The sequence below is a fragment of the Gambusia affinis genome, linkage group LG10 (assembly GCF_019740435.1).
Source record: "Gambusia affinis linkage group LG10, SWU_Gaff_1.0, whole genome shotgun sequence".
In the NCBI taxonomy this organism is placed as follows: domain Eukaryota; kingdom Metazoa; phylum Chordata; class Actinopteri; order Cyprinodontiformes; family Poeciliidae; genus Gambusia; species Gambusia affinis.
In genome coordinates, this window is record NC_057877.1 from 9,204,749 (window position 1) to 9,228,979 (window position 24,231).

Below are 24,231 nucleotides of genomic sequence, written 5' to 3' on the forward strand. Positions count from 1 at the left end.
ATTTGACACAAAAAAGACACAAAGTGGAATTAATCCAGACATCAAACAGTGAAAACAAGGTCGATACTGTCAGTCATATACTTAAAATGAAAGTTTGAAACATTACTATTTTAATGCTGGTGTGGTTTCGACTATCAGAAATGAAACCAAAGAGCCAGAAAAACTGGGACAATATTTTACTCACTCTGCTGCAGAAACAAATCTGTCAAGATGCCCATCGTTTTCATCCAAGACCTCTCTGGTGCGTGATTCTCCAGTGGACTGCAGCCCGATTACGATGCACTATGATGGAACAATAATTTAAAAAATTTACATCAGCTTTTCTTGAATATAAACCAGCTTAAATAGAGACTAATTTCTACATTTTGTTCACTTAAGGACTTGTTTTGGAACGGAAAGATGCAAAAATTGAGATAAAGTTCAGTACTTGAATGTTTTTTTAGCTCATTAACGTGGCCAAACAAACAAATAAAAAAAATTAACTGATAATTATTTTCAGACAATGGGAGTTTTTCCAAAATGTTTTCTTTTCCCATACTTATCCAGATCATAAAAATACAAATAATCAATCTCCATTCTTTTTCACAATGTTTGACAAAAACAACTTGCAGAACTAATAGTGAAACTGTGTCTGAAATTATTACAAACTTAAACAAATATTCCACCGTTTCTCAGTGTGCAGAACAGCAGCTGATGCTTTAATCTTTGTCTCATAACAATAAGAAAAAAAACAACTTGTTCTCCAGGGTGTGCTGTACTGACCTTTCCAGCCTCCAGCTCCTTCTGAGCCAGCTCCACCAAGCAGCGCACCTTGGCAGCGATACAAAGGTATTTGAAGAAGCGCTGGTGAGATGACCAGAACTGTCCCCACAGGGACTTCCTGCTGACCAGCCCCAGCTCGTCAGCAGCCTGCATGAACATTTTCAATGCCTCCGCCCACTGCACACAGAGTCAAGATGTCAGCTGGAAAAGCTCAAGATGTTTGTAAAAGAAATTAAGACAAAAATAATGTGAAAGGCAGGGTGAGGCGATTCACTTCTGAGAGAGTGAAGAGACTCACCAGCTTGGCGGCTTTGTTGTAGACCTCTTTGAAGTCGCTGTCCAGGCCGATCTCCTCGATGCGGAAAGAAACGCCAGAGAAGCTCAGCTGTCTGGCAATATACATGCCGCTCACTTTCATGTCCATGGCCACGATCTCCATAGCCCCGACCCCTCTGTAAATAAATCATTTACATGATTAACTGATGGGTGAAACACCCATAGCTGTAGAACTAAAGCATCAAAATAAATTAACAGGGTATCTGCAGGTCAAATCTAAGACTTTTTAAGACCCTTTTAATGCCACATTGAATGAAATTTAAGATTGAAAAATAAATCAATCATCAACAATCATCATCGTAAAAACCTCCATCGTGCTTAAAAGTTTTTTTTCTGCACCTAGCCTCGTTTCAGTTGTCTACCGGAGTGAGCCAGTGGCAAAAACAAACGTTATCCAGCCAACTGGCAACACATTTGCACTTACCCATGACAGAAGCAGAAAAGCTAGCCAGGTAGTTAGCAAGGCTACGTTAGTAGCTAGCTAATGTAACCCTTTGAGTCAGAGGCTCGAAAGGATTTTTCTTTCACACTCTACATACCTCTTCTCAATGGCATGCAGGAAGTCATCAAAGGTCCTGAAGGGTGTTCCCTCGCCCCAGATTCCCAGGCGGCTCATATAAATCATGTTCTTTGGCTCAGAGGCACCTGAAAGATACGTATATTTTCAAATCTTGTTCCATATCCTTCTTGGCATCAGCCGATGTTTTTTTTTTGTCAGCTTTACCTGTGGCACTGGCGTACACCACTCTGGCGTGTGGCAGCTTGTTCTGCAGGTCAAGAACTGCCTTGCCCATTTTTGTGGATGTGGCGTTCTTGGCTTTGTGGCATTCATCAAAAATAATCTATGGCAGCGAGAGGTCAAGGTGTGAACGACAGAGATGGATTTAAAGTTCAGACGAAAGCAGAAATGACAGTTTGTGCGCAACATGGACATCTGTGTGGAAGGATACAACTCCATCAAAGTCCTGCTTGCACCAGTCCAGGATCTGTTTGATTCTCGTCCGGTGCTGGCCTCCTGCCTGGCTCTCTCCGATGAGTGCAGAGTAAGTTGCAAACAGGACTCCTTCTGAGGTAGCTGTGTCTCCATACTTTATCTACAAGAACATTCAAAACGATTGAAGATAAAGAACCATCCAAATTGATTCCCACATGGACAACAGAAACAAATCCTTTCAGCTTTACGCTAATTGCTTCCCTTAACTGACCTTGTTTAAGGCATGCACCGGGATATTTCCTGCATCTATGTCTTTGAGATCTCTCTCTGCGTCGTATTTCAGGTCATTGGATATGCTGAACCTGAGGGAAGGAGCAGGAAAATAATATGTAACTCTGATCGCTATTTCACAGGCTCTAACATGATAAGCATTATCTAGTGCACAATAAGTCCTAAACTTACTCCATTAAACCCACCTCCTGCTAGAACTACAGCTGAGGTCTTTTGGGATATGTGTCTATTATCCAGATGCTCGTTTTTGGCAAATTGTCTTTGCAAAATTTCTTCAAAATATACTCACAGCATGATGGTACCACTACCATGTTTCATTTTGAGTGCAGTGTTAGTTTACCCCAAAACTAAAATGTTAAAGAAATGGTATTATGTATTTTACAGTCACAAACTACAAGTAACAATCACTTGTTGTAAAATACCACATACATCAATCAAAGCTTCAAAAAAATTTCACTTTGACGCCTTGAAATTGGCCTCTGTCTCTTTAAGGAGACTGGAGACTGCAGCAGTTGGGAGGAGCTTTGTGAAAATGGGCGGTGCTTTGTCAAGGCAAACGTTTTGAATGGTTGCCATAAGCGATTAAAGGACTTCTCAAAGATGCATGGAAGAATTAAAGCAAATCCCCAGGTATGTCTTTGATGAAGAAATAATATTACAACATGGTGTAAAGCTCAAGAAGTCGATTTTACATAATTTCCCCTCTTTAAATATTGGCTATTTATAATATAAGAAAATATACAGTGCCTTCTTCCACCTGTTTTGCACAGGTCACAAACTCTTTAAAGCACATCCTACTTTTTCAGATTTTTATTAGCAAAATATAAAAAAAACATAGTTTGCCCTTGTTTAAACTGGTCTATCAATTAATAGGTTTGTAGTTTTAGAATGACAAAAAGACACAGCAACGCGCTGTATTTAGCACCTCTCGGATGTGTGTATCTTCTTACCACAGTGCTTTCTTTCGTCCCTTAAGGTAGTTCTCCAGAATGATTCCTGCCACGGTGCGTCCCTTTCCAACGCCTGCCCCATCTCCAATCAGGAAGCCTGCTCTCTGGTTGTTCTGGAGAATCACCTCATGTTGCTGCACAGAGAGAAGAAAAACATGACATTAGAACCGAATTGAACTAATGAACGATTAAAGAGGATTTGAAGATTTTGTGCAGGTATTTTTACCTGGCAGGCGTAGATAATGGCCTCTAACTGCAGTGCAGACAGCAGGCCACTGTTAATAGTTGAGTCCTGGATAGATAGAGTGTATGTGATGTCCGGAGGAGGGACGCTGGACAGCGTGTTGGTTTCCACGACAATGTCAGGATGTGAAATTCCTATTGTGGCTAAAATAACAAATAATCGTCTTAGAAACGTATAAAAGGCACAAAATGAGAAATATGAAGGAATTAGATCCTGATATTGAGTCTAGCCGCTCACATTTTGAGGGTTTGTACTCTGCGTATGTGTCAACATGGCCGAGCTCCTCTGGTTCCTCCTCCTCAGCCTCCTCTTCTTCTTCTGGTGGTGGTTGTGTTACTGGAGTCTGGAAACACCAAAAAAAAAATGATGCAAAACACACTCTGACTTTCTGAATTTTGAAGTTATACTTGTTTAGTTACAACAAAAGACTGAAAAAAAAAGCTGTGAAATATGTAGGCAGAGAACTGTATAAAAAGCAACAGCATACTAGAGTTTTGTCACAAAAATATTATCTGAAGATCAGAGAGAGCAGAGGATCCTTTTCTCTCCGCAGATTGTGAGGAGGATATTTATTTATGAAACGTGGAATATATTATTCCAATGATCAAACTGTTTGATCAGTTTGACTGATCAAACTGCTGGGTCAAAACAAGATTTCTAGATAAGTGAAAACAAATAGGAATGTTCCTGATTTTCAGCCAAACCCAAACAGGCTTTTATCTGTATATAAGTGAGAACTGATAATGGAGAAGCTCATTTGGTTAAACCATCAGACGGCTGGAGACGGTTGCTACCTGGAGTCCTAAAGCTTGCGTGCTGATTATAGCAGAAATATCTTCCAAACTGGTCAAGCCTTGAAACCTGTCGCCATTTTGCTGTCAACAAAACATAAAATGAAGAAATACTCAAAAACTCAAATAAAGATCACAGAGCTAAATGCAATACATAAATAAATAAAAAGAAAGAACCAAAAAAAAAACAAAAAACAACACAAATCTGAGAAATGGCTGTGTTTATTTGTCTTCCTACGGATCTGGGTACTTCGGGGATGCCTTTCAGAAAACCACTCAACAAAATGCAATTTGTACGACTGGCACTGAAAAGCCAACGACAACAAAAAGCAGATAAAGCGGCACGTGTCTGGGAAACATAATGGCTGAAATGAGGGCAGAATGAAAAGGAAAATATAAAAGCTTTCAGTAAGTTGGTGAACTCAATGAAGTCTGATCATATCAAAATTATCATTGGGCCCATCTAGTTTCATAGGCTGCTAACAGGCTCCAGTGCATCAAGAGCTCGGGGTAGAAGAGTTGCTTTTTTAAGTTCACCGACTTCATCAAAAGCTGTAAAATAAAACTGAAAAATAATAGAAATTAGTAACAAACTATGGACCTCTTTTGTGTCTGGAATAAAGATTGATTGATTGATTGATTGATATAGCTCTTTGATGTGTAATAAAGCAAAAGAATAACTTCTTGAATTAAAGAAATGCTAGCATAGTAAATGAGGAGAAAGAACATTATTTATGTTCACTCAGTAACAACTGAGTGTATAATGGTAAAATAATGGTAAATCATGTCAGATAATTTGTATATTTGCTTTAAAATGTTCCTTTTTGCTTTTATTAGCTGGAGAACATTTATCAGAGGCAGGACCGTCACAACCTGTTTTTTTTATACCTATTTAGCTGAAGTATACTGGTATCCATGGATACAAATATTAATAAGTACTCTTCTGGGGATAAAACCGCAATTGAGTTTTACCTCTATGCAATAAACAAGCTAGGAAGGACAAATGGATTTCCTCAACCATAAAAAAAAAAAATCAGCTTAGCAGGAGATAATATCAAATCAAACACTGAAGAAGGTTAAATTTTTTTGCCAGTTGATCTAAAATCATTAGTCAAAACAGTTTTAGTGCATTTATTTTATAAATAATATTCATACGGATTAGAGTTAGCCTGTATATTGCCATAGACGGCAAAATGTAAGAGTGAGCGCAGCAGTAATATTTACAAACTGAGGGGAATGAGACGAAAACTTGATGTTTTTCCTTTATCACCACCCTTCCCAGTACATTCATTGAAACAAATCTCTCATAATTAGCATTCAGAAGTGGTTATAGTAATAGCAGCTTTCTTGCTACTGACCTCTAAGTGGCTCTGTGCTTGTGTGGTGGCGGGGCTAGTGTTAATGTCCCAGAGTGTCGGAACTGGATCCGGGTGACTTGCGGGGATGTAGGACTGGGTGTCGGCGTACTCCGACAGCGAGTCCGCCGGAGAGGAGAACAAAGAGTTTGAGAGGTCATCAATGCAGGACAGGTCCTGAAGACAAGAAGAAGACAGAAGGCATTCATTAAAACCTCGACATCAATGAACAAAAACTTCTAAAAGCTTAAACTAGTTGAGGCAAACATACAAATGCAGGTGCAAGCAGCATCTCTAGCCCACCCTTAAAGGAAAGGTTAAGGAAAAAGAGCGTGGATGTTAGCTTCTGCTGTAAAGTCAGTTTTCAATTTTTGTATTAGTGCAATATCAAGCTATGTTTGATGTAGGAACTATTAAAATAGGCATGTTTGGAAACATGAAGAACACATCAGCATCCTGTTTCAAGCATTTATTCGTTTAGGGTCGGACTATAAAATGATCAAAATGTGCAAGCCCCCTAACTTTCTATTTCTCCTCAGTAGACTGCACTGCTGAGCTTTTCTTTAGTAAAAATGAAAATTAATAAATAAATTTTGGAAAAACAAAATAGGCAGGTTTAAGTGTTCTAAGATGTAAAACATTTGCATATTTTAGTTATTCGCAGGCGGTTCCGTGAATACTAGGAGTCCACTGTAAAGTAAAGCTGCATAATATGATCCCTCTAAGCCAGTGGTGCCAACGTCGGTCCTTGAGGGCCGGCATCCTACATGTTTAGTTCTCTCCCTGGTTTACTGCATGTGGATCAAATGATGTCTCATTGAAGGCCTAAGAAGAACAATGACATGCTGAAAAGGTTGTTACTATCACCTGGGAGAGAACTAAAACATGCAGGATGCTGGCCGTCGAGGACCGACTTTGGCCACTCCTTATCTAGGCTTTCAACCTCTTGTTTGTCCTGGTCTTAAGTATGTTTGAAAATATATTCATACTTTTCAGGTAACGCTATGCACCAATCATGCTAATGGCTAATATAAGATGTTAATGAGAGTCAAAAACATCAACGTTTGATGATTTTGTCTTCGCTTTAAAATACTAAACTTCAGTTTAACCGCTACTTTCCCACACATGTGGTGTGACATGGCCTTTGCTCGTGATGTGAATAATTAATGACCACAAAGGCTGTAAAAGAATATCTTGAATGGTTCTCCTATTATCTTATCCTGTTATTACAGCTCTTAATAAGAAATCACAACAGACAGGCATGTCAGATCTTTACAATAATAAAAAAAAAATCCTTCTTCAAACCAATGTTTCCAAGTGCAGATGTGTGAGATACGAAGCGGAGAAGTGAGAGCTTGGGACTCTTGAGTTTTGTGTGTCATTTCAGCTCTGGCTGCCTAGCAGTTCACCCTCCACTCATAGCCCTTTCTAAAATCATTTGCATGCCGTACTCTTTAACTAGACTCTCCCAGACCACCATGGCCTCCCAGACACTTGTAAACATAGAAGTGTGTAGGTGTGTGTGTGTGTGTGGGGGGATGGATAAAGGTTAACCACTCTGTTTTTGGAAATAGATCATTATAATTTAGCACATAGTCCATGAGAGTAACTTCATCAAAGTTTACTTCCACGATTTGCTCTGAGCCATGTGTGGAAATTCCCACACCCTCTGCTCCAGAAACTCACACATGCAGGCATTATAAGCTTTGTAAATAATAGCCCATCACACGCTGCAGGATATCATTGTAATTATTGTGCCAGAGGGAGCAATGCACCACTTCCTCATGTGATCTCATGAGAGAAGAGATGTAAACAAAATGGAGACGCTTGTGAAACAACGTAGTTTAACGTTAGCTAAACTGTGTCGAGAGGGAGAGAAAGAGAGGAACAAACAAATCCAGATGATCAGAAGAATTATGACAGGAAGCAATAGCTAGGGAGACGAGAGTGACCTTTATACGGACCTTTAGCAAGAAACTGAAGACGAGGATTTGGCTGTCGGTTTCAATATTTGTCATGAACAGCTTGCTGATGTTTGTTAAAAGGGCTGAAATGTTTGTTGATGCTTGACAAATGCTCAGCTGCAGGTAGATTTTAACCATGGTGCCTGTAGCTAGAGAATTTAGACATGTTATATGTTAGAGTTACCTTCTAAAAGTTAATCTGGACTAAACCTAGAGTAGGCCCTGTTTTCCAGTTTCCAGGCAAGCAACTGAACAAAACAGTGAGACAGAGTAGTTATTTCTTTCAGTAAAAGTACAAACTAGAGAAGCATGTTATAAGGGATTAACCCAATGACTTAGAAACAAAAGAATATCAATTTTACATTGCTTTTTGAAAAAAAAACAACTAATTGATTTCTGACCCTCCATTAAGGTAGTTTCATAAACAAAGCTGCCATTAAATTCTTCCACAATTTGTCCAAATAAAACCACAAATTTCACTGTATCTCATAAAAACTTTAAGTGGCAGATCAAACCAAAGAGAGCTAAATGTGATTAACTACTTTAGACTTATGTATGACGTATCAGACTGAACAAACAGACAAAAGAAAACAGTCTTTCCACCAAATTACCTAAAATGGCCTTTCACAAAAGAATGACACAGCTCTTAGGAGGGAAATGCCTTAGAAATGGTCAGCCGTCATACTGACTCACGGTTCACAATATGCTGGTACTGAAGACTGCCGAGAAGCTGCTAACGACGACTGTCATGGGTATCTATTATGACGTTACTCACAGTTCATCTGAAATAGTTTCACAACCATGAGAGGATGAGAGCGAGAGCTCCCAGTGTCAACATGACGACCTCATGCAGGAATGGGACACAGCGCGTAAGATAGGCACCAACACAGTGAGCTGTTTACATGTTGGATATGGTTGACAGATTGCAAGTCAAAAAAGCCTTTTCTTGGCGTGCAGCATTCAGTTTTCAATGTTTTCTGGTAACTCTGTGACTGACTCTTTCCTTCTCTCCTTTTGTCTGGGTGTCAGTGTATGCTTCCTGAGGGCAGGATCAGGCATGAAAGCTGCAGGAAGTCTGCAAGGTTGCTCTCTACCCAGGATAAAACGAAGTAGGACAGCCCGCTTTTGTGTAGTGGTCCACATAACCCGTCGCATTCTACCTGTCCCGTGTCCGTTTCGTTAAAGTAATCTCTGTCTGTCATCGCATCGCATCCCTCTCTTTGTTGGCATCCACTGCCCTCGGTACTTCAGACTTTAAATAAAAAAGGACACAGAACAAGCCTTCACAATGGAAAACGAGAAGAGAACCAGACATTGAATGTTACTAGTTATTAGAGGGACAATTCTTTTTTAAATAGGAGTTAAGCAAGGGAAATAACAACAATTTATTCAGTCTGGAAACTAGTCGTAGAAGTAAAGCAGTCATTCCACATTTTCTTCTAATGAAACATCCATTACTTGACTGTCTGGCCATTAAGTCTTCTGAGATTCCAAGTCATTGTTCTGTGCTCAGCGCTGTTATTAACTCCACCAATCTGACGCTGAGGAATCAGAGAGCTGGAGTGGTTTTAACTAAGACACGTCCACGCTCGGTGCCATGCTAATCGGGTAGTGCAGCCGGGTGTAACAGAGGCAGCAGTGTTTGCCCCGCTGCAGGCCCGTACCCAGGGCTACTTCATTTACCGCTCCTGTGAGTGGGCCCTGCCAAGCAGAGATAAGGCTTGAATTCCAACTGGCCCGATGGTAATCTGTCTGCTTTCACAGCACACAGCATGCAGTCATCTAACTGCTAATCCTGCCTCTCTCTCTCTCTCTGTTGGGCTAACACTTTCTTTTTTCTTTCCTGCTGTACACGAAATTCATGATCTGCAAATATATGCAAATGTGTCTTTCATTGTTGGTTTCTGGGAAATAATGCTGTCTGAAAGCTTAATGAATAGTTTGAATTGCGTGTCTGAAACCCCATCGGCCTGGTTTTTCCTGTCGTTTGTTCACTCTGTTGTTTGGCCGTTGACTTATTCCTGTTTTATTTTTGTTTCTCCTCTAATGTGATTTTTACCAGCCTCAACTAACACCACCAATATTTGCTGCATTAATCTATATATGTGTATATATATACATATATAAGACACAATGTGTCCATTAAGATTGCATTTTCCAAACGCTACCACCACTTATATGCATGATGATGATGATTAATGCATGCACATGGAGACAAAAACAAGCTTGCAAGATATGTGCAAAGCTGCTGTGGCATTTTTTTTTTTTGTGTTTTGCTGTGGCAGAGGGTGTTGTTTATCAGATGTAAGAATCAGAGCTGGGACATAAATCACACACCTTAGTCATTTGCTGCGTAATAACGGTGAAGCTGCTGGATTAGTACACACATATAAATTACATAAAAAATACATATGTAATGCACTAGACTAGAGAATACAACTATTATTTTTTGAGCAGATGATGCATCATTTTATTCATCTGGGGTTTTAAGAAGATTCCGAATACAGTGGGAAGGTAACATAGTTTCAAAGAAACTGCTTATACATGAATAAATTAGGATTATTCATGTATAAGAACACGTAGAAGACAAATTCAAGGGTCAGTCAGAATATGGCGCTTTTTTTGAGAGGACATGTTAATTATTATTTATTAATTTTAAATGAAACACAATTCTTGAGTGTGCTTAATTTTGTTGTATGTTTTTACAAAGACAATAAAAAATCTACAGATGAAAGATGTGTCTGAAACCTGAATTTCAGTTGAGGTTTAACTAAACAGGAGCTGCTGTCAGGACTGTTGCCTTCCAGCAACAGTTTCAAATCGTGGGCCGGGGAGCTACTGCATCGAGTTTGCATGCTCTCGCAAACACACTGAGAGCTTGCACAATCTCACCCATTGACTGCTGGGAAAAGGCACCAACCCCCTTCTGACCAAGAAATAATAAAACGGGCAAAGCATTATGTTACACGAATTAAAGCTATGCAATTTACTACAACTAAATACTACAGTAATGATATACAAAGCATACAATAATCTTCAAACTGTATTCAGAAGTTGTTTTAAGTGAAAGACGAAGTTTGAACTTGGGGAAAATTTTAATTTTACTCTACTAGAGGTCAAGACAAATATCTGCAGCTGTTGTCAATCTGCTTCAGGAGTGAACATGCGAAGTAAATATTATGGGGAACTAAGAATGTTTTATACGCCAAGTAAATGTTTAAAAAAACGCCCCAAAAAACAGTGGTAAACTTATAAAATTGAGGTATGGTTGTCGTTATTTCTGAGATATGTTTTGCCCCAATCCAATCTACACTTTCAGTGTAAAGCCTATGTTCTTTTCTGTTTATTTTCTTTTGTGCAATAAAGGCGAATGCCACAGTATAACATACAGTTATTAAAGTGTGGCATAAACTATAATTCATACACAGTATTTCCAATTGGACTTAATTTCAGTCTGTTTAAATTTCATCTTCTCTTAATATGACAGCAAAAAATAAACATATTTCATTTCAACTCTTCCTGTTGCAGTTAAAAAAAAAAGTAAATTCAGACAAATATATTTAAAAAAATGAGCAAACACTAAACTCGGAGCAAAGCCTTCAGTTGCCACGGGAGAAGCTGTCTGTCAGGAGAAATGAGGGACAGACATTCCCGATCCACTGACACCAGATATGACACAGTGGCTGTGATAAGCTTAGCTGCTACCATACATGGAAATCTAGCAGCCACGTCTCTTACCAAGCTTTCATAAACCTTCAATCCACTAAACTTCGTTCTCCTTCCTGCTAGAGCAAAATTTGCAGTGATATTTTAACATTTAAAACTGTCCTTTTACTCTCCTTTGCTTACAAAGATTTGTGCACGGACATGACTATATTTTTCCAAAACTGACCACGAGCTTGAATACAAACACGCCACTTTGAACAAGAAATGAATCGATTGTAATCACTCAATTTCTTCATCTTAAATATTGAACTTAACTTATCTGTATTTGTGTATCAAATGCAACAAAACTCAGTACACCTTCCAGTTGTGGTCTATAAGCACATTACTAGTTGCATCAACATTGATATCCTTTTCCTTGACACAAATAAGGCTCAGATAAATGCTTTAATGGCAACAGTAACCTCTTTCAAATTGCCTGCGGTAGGTTATTTTTCTTTTGATAGTCCTTGGAATCAGTCATATTTTTCAAAGAAAAACGGTAATCTGTACAAGGTATATATAAAAAAATAAAAAATAAAAAGCCTGATTGGTGAATCTCTACTGAGGTATGAGCCAGTGTTTATCACTCTTGAGCCACATCCTGTTAAACTCAATAACCTGCTTTGGCGCACAGTTAAAGACTGAGGTTTGAGTCGTGCTTTGCCCAGGGCTTTCCCCTCCTACACACTGCCAGCTTGGCTGCTTTTCCAAGGTCAGGAAGCCAGCCACCCTGGCTACCCCTTCCCCCTGCACATCCACTCCGACACACAAACAAAGTGACACCTAAAATGACCTCACCAGTTCAGCTGTCCAAATCCCTTCATATTTTCATTCATTCTGCCTTATTAATAACGTAAAGACCAACTTGTTTTACTAACTCCTGTCCCTTTTTTTCCATCTGGTCTTTTGGCTTCTCTTTGCATGTGTCCATTTTCCAAAGACTTCTGTCACAGCGCCATTAGACTTAACACTTCACTGGTAATCTGTTTTAATGTGGGGATTTCTTTAATGACTTTAACAAACATTGCTGTGAAAGTGACTCTGTAGAAAAATTAAGACACAAACGTAACACTAACTATTGTTATCTGTAGATGCTGCTAAAAAAACCAAAAAGACTGCAAAAACAGTAACGGAGACAGGGGATGTGAGTTACACTTTGGTCATGAGATCGATATCTAAAAATGCAATGAAGTAGCAGCTGTTTGTAGGCGACTTGAGACTTTGAAAGCAAGCCATTTACGTGCCCTGATATCTCATCTGCCAGTTTCTGTGGTTTCCTTGTGTGTGTTTGTGAGGGGTGGTGGAGCTGTGAAACGTCCCACACCGCCCCCTACGTCCAGCTGACTGAAACAACTCCCGTTTGACTCTGCCCTCCGTGGTCAGCTGTTGACCTTGTCCATTCAGTCCGGATGACCTGACTGATGGATTTTGTGTGTGTGTGTGTGTGTGTGTGTGTGTGTGTGTGTGTGTCTTTATGGAGTGAGTTTGGGATTAGGAACAGAAAATACTACTGTGTGTCTATGCTTCTGTCGGGATTATGCGTTGGTCAGCTGTCGTCTCTGGTCGGTTAAGACTTTTTAGGACAGCACTAAACTTCATAGATGTGTCTTGATTTTCACCCAGACTAAAAATACATCCTTCCTTTTAGCCCCAGCTGCATGTTTATGATTGAAAGGGCCGCAACTTGCAATTATTTTAGTGATCGGTTATTCTATCAATTATTTCATTTATTAATTGAATTATTGGGTTAAAAAAGTGACATATTCTGAAGAATTTTCATTTAACTACTTAAACCTTTTTTTTCTATGCAATATTGGAAATACATGAAGAGATGCAAATAAACAAATAGTTCAATTCCTTTTTCAAATAACACCATAAAAATTGTATTGTCTAACATTTAATAACACGGCATTCCTCTAGTTAGTGTATGTTTGATCATTTGCAGCTAAAAAATACTTCTAACATAAACAAGTGAAAACTTAGACCTTGCTTGTTTTTTTTTGTCTGTTTTTTAAAATCCAGATTGTAGATATTTTGTACAGTTTTGGCTAAATTGTTATTGTTCCTTCAGCAAATGGCCTTTTTTGAGTCAGTATACTCCAGTTAAAAATTAATCATTTATCTAAATTTGTCGATAATTATTTCAATAATCCGATTAATCTTGATTAATCTTACTAACTGCTTCAGTTCTAGTGTCTTTACAGAAAGTGAACCACCACCCCTGCCTTAAATCCATAATACATTTTCTTATAGTACTCCTTTATATTTCACTCCATCCAATTCTCATCACCTCTGACCAGCTTCCCTCACACCCACTGATGAAAAACATGCCCACAGCATGATGCTGACATCACCATGTCTCTTCATAGGAACGGCGTGTTCAGAGTGATGCACAGGTTTAGTTTTCAACCACAAATGGCATTTCACAGGCTCAAAAGTTGATTGAATGTTGGTTTCATCACACTGTGGCACTTTCCTCTATATGCTGACATTGCTTTTAGCAAAATGCAAAAGATGACCCAGGAGTTTTGGCTGCTTCTTCTGTTAATCTTTCCCCAGGCTGCCAGTTTATTTCAGTTTGGATGACAGACTGTACATTGCTCTAAAGAAGAAATTAAAGTACCTTACTCTGCTCTAAACCACTTCATATCTTTATTCCAGTCCTGTCTCCTATATTTCTTGATCTTTATAATGTGGTTTGCTAATTAATGTTCTCTAAGAGTCTTCACAACTGGTTTTATTCTAAAACTGAATTAGACAAAGGTATGTGCTATTTGCAAATTATGTTACTTCAGAAACAACTAGTTGAAGTAGATTATATTTCTGAGTATCAGACTAAAGGAAATTACTTTTCAGACTTATATTTATGAATAATGGTTCATTTTTCTTCCAATTTACAATTATTTGTGATTTTCTATAACATCCTCAATAAAACATATTGAGTTTGCAGGTCTATCTAAAAATGTGCAAAAGCTCAAAGGGTATGAATAGTTTTGTGAGGTACTATAAAACGGGGACTGCTTGTTTCAACCAGCTGCTTTTGGTTAACTTGACAGTTAAATTAATAAAATGATTTGTTGTGGCTTGTGGCAAGCTGTACCCCAAAGGTTTCCCGGACAATATGAATCATCTTTGATGTGACATAAATCAGGTTTTCCTTTGATGGCTTAAAAGAGCCAATTTATCTGGCAGCTACTGTTTTAATACACACTGAAGGCTTTAGGTTTGCTCTGGCCCAAAAAATCTATTCAAGAAAAACATATTCAAATACTTGGTTGTCTTCAATGAAAAGGCTCAATTTCAGCAACTTCAGAGATCAAAAAAAAAAAAAAACTGCTTTCAAATTCTTAAAGTTAACACGTTTTCAGGGGAATAATGAGTGATTATGTTTTCAAAGCCTAAAAAGTCAAATCGGTTGTGTATTTGGCCAACGCACAGTGAGTCCAGTCCATCCTGTCCCAGACCTGCTAACCTTAGCCAATCAAAGTAATATACCCAGTTCAACAACCTCCTGAGAAGCAGGCCTTCATGGTGTGCCAAGTCTTTAAGCAGCAGGCCAAGGACAGCTTGCTGCTTACATTCCTCCTTGGAATTTTCCACTGTTTCCGTATGTTCTGGAAAATAGAAGGATGCAATGTCAAGTGTCCCAACGAGCAGCCAGCTGACGAAGCAAGTTCAAACACCAGTGCTACAAGTTTTGTAGACAGCAGAGACTAAAGCCTACATGGCAGGCCTTTTTGGTATTTAATTATCTCAAGGGAGGACTTTTTAGGGGCAAATGTCCAGAATTCAATTCTTTCCAGTAAAAATAAACATTCGAGACATTGAGAATCCTGTTCTTCCAATTCACAAGCGACATTTCAGAGATCTCAAACGCCCTTTTGACGTCAAATGTGACATATGACGTCACATTTTCTGTTCTTGTGTCGGCTTGGATATATGGCAGAAGAGAAACTGTCTGTAAAGCAAATGCAACAAGTAATTAGATAATTAGGCAATTATCTAAAATTATTAAAAACTATTACAGATTTCACTAAGCTAATTTTAGACATTCAGAGATCTTATAATAGTATAATAACAATGTGGATTATGTATGAGTCATATTTTTTATGTGTTAAAAAGAACCTTTGGACCATACCAATTAGATTACTAACCTGCAACAATACATATATTGATTATTTACAGTAATCCACATAACAATGAGACTCTGCATAAGTTAAATTAGATTTTCTCCTTGCAGCAATTCTGTTGCATCCACCACATTCATTCTGGATGTATTTATGCAGCTGCAATCTTAAAACACAAGTATGGGAACAGTGATGTCATTTCTTCTTTGAAGAATGATATTAAGGCCATCTGAGATTAGATTTTTAATATAAAAAAAAATGTTACTCTGGAGTTCTGAACTGTTGTTACGTTGTTATGACTAAGAACTGATTTATGGATATCCAAATTGCATATTCAAACTGGCTGTTAAATGTTAAAACTCCATAAAACATTTTGGGATTTTCAGACATTCTTGAATGTACTTCATACCAGTTTAACTGAGGCTGTGGCAACATTTACATGCTATTTATACTAGTAAGAAAGTATATCTTTTATTTTATTCTCTACCAGTATGAATGTTATTTCCTACTTTCTTAGACTTTTTTTTTAAAATAAAAGTCTAAGAAAGCAGGTTTTCCAGATTAAATATTATGATTAACCAAAAACGTCCAAAAGGCACACTCCTACTTTGCAGTGGTTTCAACCAGTGGCAAAAAATATGAAACAATTTAAATGAAATTATATTGTAAGGATGTTTCTCCTGGCAGCTAGATTTCTGAAAGCATCCTAATAATGCTCAGAGTGGATTTAGAGATATCAGGGTCCCCACAGCAGCTGCTCTCCAACTAGCGCTTTTTATCAACAACAGTGATTCCTACACAGTTTTCTCTTGAAATTCTCAACAAAACGTCTAGCGACGAATTAGAAAGAACTATTGCGACTAAATATACACCAAAAGCCATACCAGCCTTCTCCAAGGCTGTTTCACCCAATTAAAAATAAATTACTAAGACGGAATCTCAACGTATTTATGTGTCATGTGACAATCTGTGCACCCATAGAGCTGAAATAAGTGGATGTGAGAGGAGTGTGGACACAAGTTATGGAGTCACAGTCACAGTCACAATCATGCACGACATTTTAAGAAAGAACACCACGAAAAACTTTTGCAACACTGCGGCGACCTTTGCCATTTGTGACAGTTGCAGAGATCACAGACGAGCTCTTGCGTTAACTCTGGGACTTTTGGTGATGTTGAAGAAAACTAGTTCCTCATGCACAGTCGTCCAAGTTTATTGGTATTTCTGGTGTAGATCTATGACAAACCTTATAACTGAAGCATTATTTTACACATACATTATGTTTATCATTGTGCTTAGGAAATTTCTTTTCATAAACTCCGTCTTCATTGCCTTCTGATCTATAAATAGGATTCAATAGCGACATCCATATCTCTGCCGCTTTTTAGAAAAGACAACAGAACGAGGAACTCAGGAAATGGCTATAAGAAAATAGCAACATGTCGAAGTTGCCCCATATGCACAATTAGAGCAATATCTGGAACTGGAACAACGAGACTGGAAAAAAGCTAAGGTTATCTCACCACAATGCAAAGAAAAAAGAATGGCAAAGAAAATATCTAAAAAGATCTCTGCAGCAGAGTTGCATCCTGGGGTCACCATGACAATATTTTCTTTGTTGTTAAGCTCCATTAAAATAGGAGAGTAATATAAGAAATGTATACTATTTAAAGATGTTAAGCATAAAAAAGAGAATGTTCTTGAGTATGAAATAAGAACATCTGCTATTTTTTCTCCTCCCTCTAATTGTGAAATCAATACAAACTGAATTAAAATAGGTCAGCTTTAAATATTGCCTCAAATACCCCTACAGCCTGTACATGGGAACACCCACATTTTCACACACCAATGGTCAAAGATCCAATGTCTCTCTGTGACGCAGAGCTGTGAGGCCGATGCCCGTAAGTTGCAGAGTTGGCCAAAAGCCAAGAATCGTGTGAAAATGAGCAAAGATTTTCTTTTACAAGCTGTTGACTGCTGGGTGTGTGCCCTGAATCAAACATTTTATCCCTGACGGAGCTGCAAGATATTAGGTTGAAAAAAAAAAAAAAAGAAGAAGAAGAAAACATAAAACCAATAAAAAAAAAAAAACCTATGCAGACATGAACTGACTTTGTTTAAAACTTCTGGGGGCAAAGGAGGATTTTTTATATTAACATGTGGAATATCTCACTGAGAAGTCAGACAAAGTTAATAAATGTCAGCGTTCAAGAGGCATCTCAAGATTTTCAACTAATATTCCACAAGATATTTCTTTATGTCGTTGGTGTTTTTTGTCCATTGTACAAACTATGTGGGGAGGGGAAACAATTCAAACACTGTATAAAATACTTCTATCCCGTTTCTGGCGCACGTCCCTCGCAGCTGTTCGTTTCTTCTGATGTCGAGCAACACAAACCAATTTGCCGGCTTAACACACTGAGCGTGATCCACGTGGGAATATAGGGGTTGATCCCTAACACAAATCAAGGCTACAACATAAAACGTTTAAAAGAATGAAAATACTTCTTATTTCGCACCCATTCTCCTCACTTCTCTCAGAGAGCAGACCCCGCCCCGGCCCCGGCCCCCCCAGCCCAATGCTTCTCACTCATCCTCTCCATTATTGTTTATTCACTTCCCGTAAGCTGCACGCACAGGGTCATGCTTGAGGTTTGAAGTAATACCAGGAAACTGACAACATGTGCCCACCTAGAGAGTCTACCCATGCTTTAAAAGGTAGAAATTAAGACACTCTCACCACACAAAATGCAAGCAAAGAGGTTTGATTTAAAGTTTGCGACGGCCTGCTAATAAAATCCAACTACGCTTTACAAATTGATATGATGTTGTAGGTTGAATGTAAACAAGAAGAAGTGATGTTAAGCAGGAAACAAACAAATACAGGGACAGAGATTTGCTACTAAAAATATACATTAAACAGAGACATCAACAATCAGCTTCACTTTCATACTTGTTAACCGAATATATTTTGTACATGTTTAAAAATGTAGAAATTATGCTGATTTTTTTTTTTTTTACTTCACTAATTATAAAACTGTAAATGATGAATGTATCTTGAAATAAGCAGGAAAGGAAAGTATAAATAATTATTGTGGTTTTGACAATATAAGAAGAAGAACTCCTTTTGTTAACCAGAAACTACTTTGTGAACATAACACCACAATGCACTTATTTTAAAAAAAGACATTTTTATTGTCTGCCTTATTTATAAATGCTTAAATACAGAAAACTAATCTCAAACAACCAATGAGAAATGCGTTGGTGTGTGTTAACTAACAAACGCTGACATGGAGATTAGTTAATATGCTGCATCAAGAATTCTGTGGAAACAGGCTCCTTGCCCCAATTAAGTCATATTACACAGATATGAACTGCTATCTAACTAGAATATCAGCTAATGAATTGGTATGAGGAAAAAAACAGGTGGCTCTATTTACAACTCATAGCGAAAACAGCCACATTTAACAGCTGATAAGACAATGTACAAGAGCGTTATATAGTCTGACGGTATCAGGTTGTAGCACTTACTGGAAGGAAGAAAGGAACAAAGTAGATAATTATTTGTAAAGAGTTCCTGTTGGAAAGGATGAATCTCAGTGGAGCGATGGAGGATCGACTGGCACAGGGTCTGATTACTTACAGGCCGATATCTACTTCAAATCCTATTTAACAAATAATAATGAATGAGCTCAATGTGTTCTTTTTCACTGGGAGTGGACCCACATGAAAGCTCTGTCAATCTGTAATGAAAACGAACTCTAATCGCAGAGTCTTGAACTGGGCCCTGTTCGGTTTAAACATCAAGTAGAACTCAATCGATTCTGTCATGTTCCACTTCCCCTGTCACTTTTGCGATGTGAGAAACCATAGAAGGAGGAATCCACTGGAAAACTGGAAGACTGTTCTGTACTTTGCTGTAACATGCCTATGTGATCTCACACATGGGTTTTCCTTCGGAAAACTAGTTTTTTTTCCGGCCTTTATGATGACGTTAACGATGAAAGAAAAGCAATGGAGAGAGTGTATTGGTCACTGCGGCTTTCTGTTGGGATGAAGCTACGCGTTTTACAGTTTTTTTCCCCCATTAAAATTAGGCAGCATTTCTTACAATTATGGATTTGATTAGATTTTCCATGTGGAAAACATGTGGCTAAGGTAAAATTATAGAAGATAAAGAGAAAAATTTCATTTGAGATATTACTTCACATTTATTGCTTTTCAGTGCAATAAATGCAGAGTGGCTTGCAATGTGCGCATAATTATCTCAATTACAATTAAATAATCTGATTATTTCTTTACCTATGATCAGACAGCCATGTTTTACACATAAAAACTGCATGTTCCAAAGGTACAGTTTGTTACTATTATTGTTCTATGAACACTATTGTTTATACCTGATAAGGTCAGGTGTACTAAGTGTGGACTTAATACAATAGATAAAATCATCTTGTAACATAGTGAGTATAAGGAAGTGTGTTCACAATTCATTCAAGGAAGTTAAAAATTCAAGCACATGCACACACTGATAATCAGCCATTTCTTAAACAAGCCCTGCTTACGTTAAAAAACAATTAACACAAGCAATTTTCCATTTAGAAAGACAATGAATCAATAAGCTATAGCATTATAGAGATGGCCAAAAGAAAAATAAAAGAGAAAAAGAAGTGAACAGAACCCGTACCTTGGGAAGCGGGCGTCCCAGCTGAGCGTATAATTTAGTCCAGAGCTGCATGAGAGACATGGGTCCAACGGTACGGCACGGGTGAAAATACACACAACATAAGCTCCTGCTTCACCTCAATTCCCTGAATCTGTCAGCCACTTCCATGAGGAAGCCAAAACGCCGGTGACCACCTCACAGCTGGAGGGCTACCACCCCATCCTGGACCCTGACTGGCCCTGTGACTGCTTCTCCCTGGCTCACCGCAGACATCTGCCTCAACCCCCCCACCACACACAGGTGCAGACACGCTCTCTCGCAGACAAGAGACACGGGCACGTCTAAAACATGCTCCCCTGCTTCGCAGGGAGACAGGCAGATATTGGCAGAGAGGGCTCACTAATAGTGATTGTGGACTAGTTCATTTGAGTGCAGAAAGGTGGTTGGAGAGTGAGTGAGTGAGCAGGGGAGGGCAGGGGAGGGGAGAAAAGGGAGGGAGGAGGGGAGGAGCTTTCAGGAAATGATGCTTTTGTTGGTAAGTGACTAGAGTTACTGGCAGTCAGGCCCATTTTACTGTACATGGTGTAACTCAACCGCATTTGTAGTGTAAACAGTGTTGCGCTGTGGACTTGGCCGCTCCTCACACAGCGCTGCTTACAGCTATGTTTAATGGGCCTGGCCCACCATTTAATGATTATTATATTTAGAGACTGACTCCCCGCTAGACTGTGCTTCTGCTTTTTGTTTCTTTGTTTTGTCTGCAAATATTCAATTTCAGGTCTGCTGCTCTTGCAATTCATTTGAATTTGAATCTCCGTCGGTAACTCGGACGCGGAAAGGCAAGCAATGCCTGATGAGATTGATTTGAAAAATACAAAAAGAAGTGAGTCACTAATGTGAGCATCCAAACACAGACCCAGGAGCAGATTTAATTTAGAAATAAGTGCGTCAAAATATTGTCTAATTAATAAAAATCTACGATTAAAGACACCAGAGCTCAAAATGTGGAAGTGACTCCTCTAAGAATATTCTGAGCGCCTTCAAATTGTGAATGAAACAAGTCGAGGGTGAACTGCAAGTTTCCTTTTGCGGAAGAGTTTTGCATGCATCAGCCAGTATACACAATTACAGACAAATCCTTCATCATAAAAAGTCATTCCTGCTTACTGGAACTGAGGGCGTGATTGTAAAAGACATACAAGTGCACAAAAGCTTATTCTGGGAATCTTCTCTTTTTTTGCAAATTGGACAATTCAGACAAATCCAAGACGCTGATCAAGGATGACATATCAGTTTTTCCTGGTGGGGAAAGCAATTTGACTGTTTATGATCCTCGTAAATAAGAATTTAAAATAATGTAATTTGTCTCTTTCATACAGGAGTCGGTCCATTTGTGCAGTCAGCTTCCAGGAACAAATGATATCAAGCTGGGACGGTGAGGTCCTGTAATGTCCATCTCTGCTGGACAGAAGAGGAGTCAGACTCTTAAAAGGCGGCGTGGCGCCTATCCATGGTGTCATCGCTCTATGAGTGGGACTCCTCTCAGTAGTTTGTGTGTGAGTGTGTGTTTGTATATTCGTGTGTTTGGAGGAGCACCAGGGGCCATCAGGGAACACTGAATCACTACTGATGAGATTCTTTAGACTCAAACAGCCAAAGCACTCAGCTTATTGCATTAAAGAATAAAAATAACAGCACACATAGTTTTTAACAAGGTTAAAACAGCATCTGTAATGACACTTTTCTATAAAATCTCATCTACATTTCTTAAGTCCTGCAAAATTGTATTTTTGTTTAGATATTTGTAAATATGCCTCGCATCTGCGCAAAACTTCTCGTACTTTGTATTTTGTTGAGCAAGTGGCACAACTGTGAACACTTTGCTGTATTAATATCAATGTGACAAAAATATTTTTAATACACCCAGAAATATTTCAAACTCCAAGTATAACACAGTGCACAATGAGTGCAGAAATTAGCGACTCCTCAACTGTAAAATGGGATTAAAATACACTCAAAATCCACTTAACATACAACGAGATACATGTCAAGGGTGGCAAGTGAGATCAAATTTAACATGTACCTTGAAGCTAAAGTAAATCACGTGTAACTCCACAAAAACAGCAGCTTATCAACTTTCAAATTAACCTTTAACTTCCTCCTTCAAACCGGGCCACTAAAAACACTTTCTGTTTGACTAACCTACAGGGAAGTAGCCCAGAATTACAAACACATTCAAGTCCTGACTGACTTGGAAAAATGTGAAGGAACGCCCAAGTGTTAGTGTTCAGTTGGATAAAGATTTCTTTTCCGCTTCAACAATATTTTAATTTCCATCACCAAACAATTCGAGGCTGTATTGCGCAGACTTGAACAAACACATCTAGCATCTTTTGAGTGAAGTTGTAGTTCTGAGTCCGACAGAAAACAAAGGCATTATAAGATTATCTAATCTATACATCAGAGTCAAATGGACGCTTTTGAAGGAAGTCAGGAACCTTGTTCTGAATGTTCCTGTTTCTTGATGTAGTAACAAATGAGAAAAGGAGTTTTCAGCTTAATGCATTTACTGAATTTTAAAAAAAAATCTGTTCTTTTTATTGCGTACTGGACCCGTGGATCATCAGTAAAATCACAAGATCATGCAAGAATGATTGACTACTGCGTCTAAAAAGATACTTCTTAAAAGTTTTGAGTTGCATTTAGAATGTCTGCAGAGTTGCAGGAGTTTTCAAATGCAAATACTTTCTACTGCTTTTACAGATCCTCTGTTTACATATTCTCACAAGAGTCTTCCTGTTTTCTGAAGCAGTTTTCTCTTTTACTCCTGTGTGTGCTGGAATTATATCCCATTTTAAATCTGCGTATCGCGACAGTATGAGCAACTATCACAAAGAAAGACATTAATCATCTTATGTGGGTGCGATGTACAAGCAAGGTCGGCTAAAGACAAGCTGTTTTAAATGTGATATATCCTGCAAACTGGAAAAGAGCTGTAAAAGAATATCTGATGCAAATGCACTCTTCCTCGAACTGCACAGAGCAAAAAGATTGGTGTAAAAATGGGAGGAACGACAAAGAAGAAGAATAGTTTGTGGAAAGACCCTAAAAGGACCATGTTTATATGTGCATACTGCTGAGTAACATGTAAAAACATACAGCATGCAATGTACTGCAGATGTCAAAATCTGTGCTTACAAAGTGTTCTTCAGTGTTTGAGGTTAGCCAGAATGCTGTGAATTGCCTTTTTTCAGCTGTCTTCCAGTAAATGTCGCAACGACTCTCATTCTCTGCAGAAATATTCACATTTTTTAGGGTTTTTAAACCACATTTAAGCCTGGGCAGGTATGCAGATGTGACTGTGAAGAAGTGTGCCGTTCTTTTAAAACCACAGAGGCATGTGATCAATTTTACAGTTGCTTCTTTCAGATTGTTGTTTTTGCAATTTACTTTTGTCCCCCCCCCCCCTCCTTAAAATTGATTCTACACAAAATAGTCTCCTTAAAATGTTATGCTAAATATTATTCTGACAATAATTACTTTCCACTGTTTATAATCCTTTTATTGCAATTTGGAGTGGGTCCTATTTCAACGGGTACTTTGTGCACGTGTAATTACTGGCGGCGTTTCTCACCTTGTTCTGTTCGTTGGTGATTAAAAAGAATGCCTGTCTATTCAGTTTAAGCATGAGGAAACAGTTTCAGGAAATAGTAAGTTTCTCCCCTCTCCTTAGGTAAACTGTCTGAGAATGAAACTCTATGACTCCCCAAATGGCCGCGGGAATAATTATTAGAATCAGAAAGCAACTTCATTTGGAGCCACTCCAAGCACTCAGAATGCTGAGGTAAGTAATCCTTCATCAGTGCAGCTGGAGTGACTGCATAGTGTGTCATGAAATAAAGTGATGTGTTATTTTAGCATTCCTGTGGCATTTAAGTAGCACTTTTCTCAATTTTATCCCAGAGGGTATTAGCGCTGTCAATAAAGCTCATCTACTCACTTTTCACGCCCTCCCCTTCCTCTGTGATCTGCTACAGCTCCTGCTGTGAATGCACACAGCAGATAAACAGTTTTCCTGTGATTGCAAGGTATGTGCTGCTTGTGTACGA

At 38.6% G+C, this 24,231-nt stretch overlaps 1 protein-coding gene across 3 annotated transcripts in view; it reads right to left on the reverse strand.

The window, feature by feature from the left end:
- si:ch73-63e15.2 (protein strawberry notch homolog 2) overlaps window positions 1-24,231 on the reverse strand; it is a 69,763-nt gene that overhangs the window by 14,841 nt on the left and 30,691 nt on the right. For 2 of the 3 annotated variants that reach the window (XM_044129771.1, XM_044129772.1), the window contains 12 exons: window positions 5,667-5,840; window positions 4,312-4,392; window positions 3,755-3,860; window positions 3,500-3,660; window positions 3,274-3,407; window positions 2,304-2,394; window positions 2,049-2,192; window positions 1,823-1,940; window positions 1,638-1,743; window positions 1,061-1,214; window positions 763-939; window positions 185-282 (listed from right to left, as the gene is read on the reverse strand). In XM_044129771.1, the coding sequence (XP_043985706.1) occupies window positions 185-282; window positions 763-939; window positions 1,061-1,214; window positions 1,638-1,743; window positions 1,823-1,940; window positions 2,049-2,192; window positions 2,304-2,394; window positions 3,274-3,407; window positions 3,500-3,660; window positions 3,755-3,860; window positions 4,312-4,392; window positions 5,667-5,840 (1,544 nt within the window). Of the gene's footprint in view, window positions 1-184; window positions 283-762; window positions 940-1,060; window positions 1,215-1,637; window positions 1,744-1,822; window positions 1,941-2,048; window positions 2,193-2,303; window positions 2,395-3,273; window positions 3,408-3,499; window positions 3,661-3,754; window positions 3,861-4,311; window positions 4,393-5,666; window positions 5,841-20,143; window positions 20,508-24,231 lie in introns of those variants that run through there. The other variant, XM_044129773.1, reaches the window with a different exon arrangement.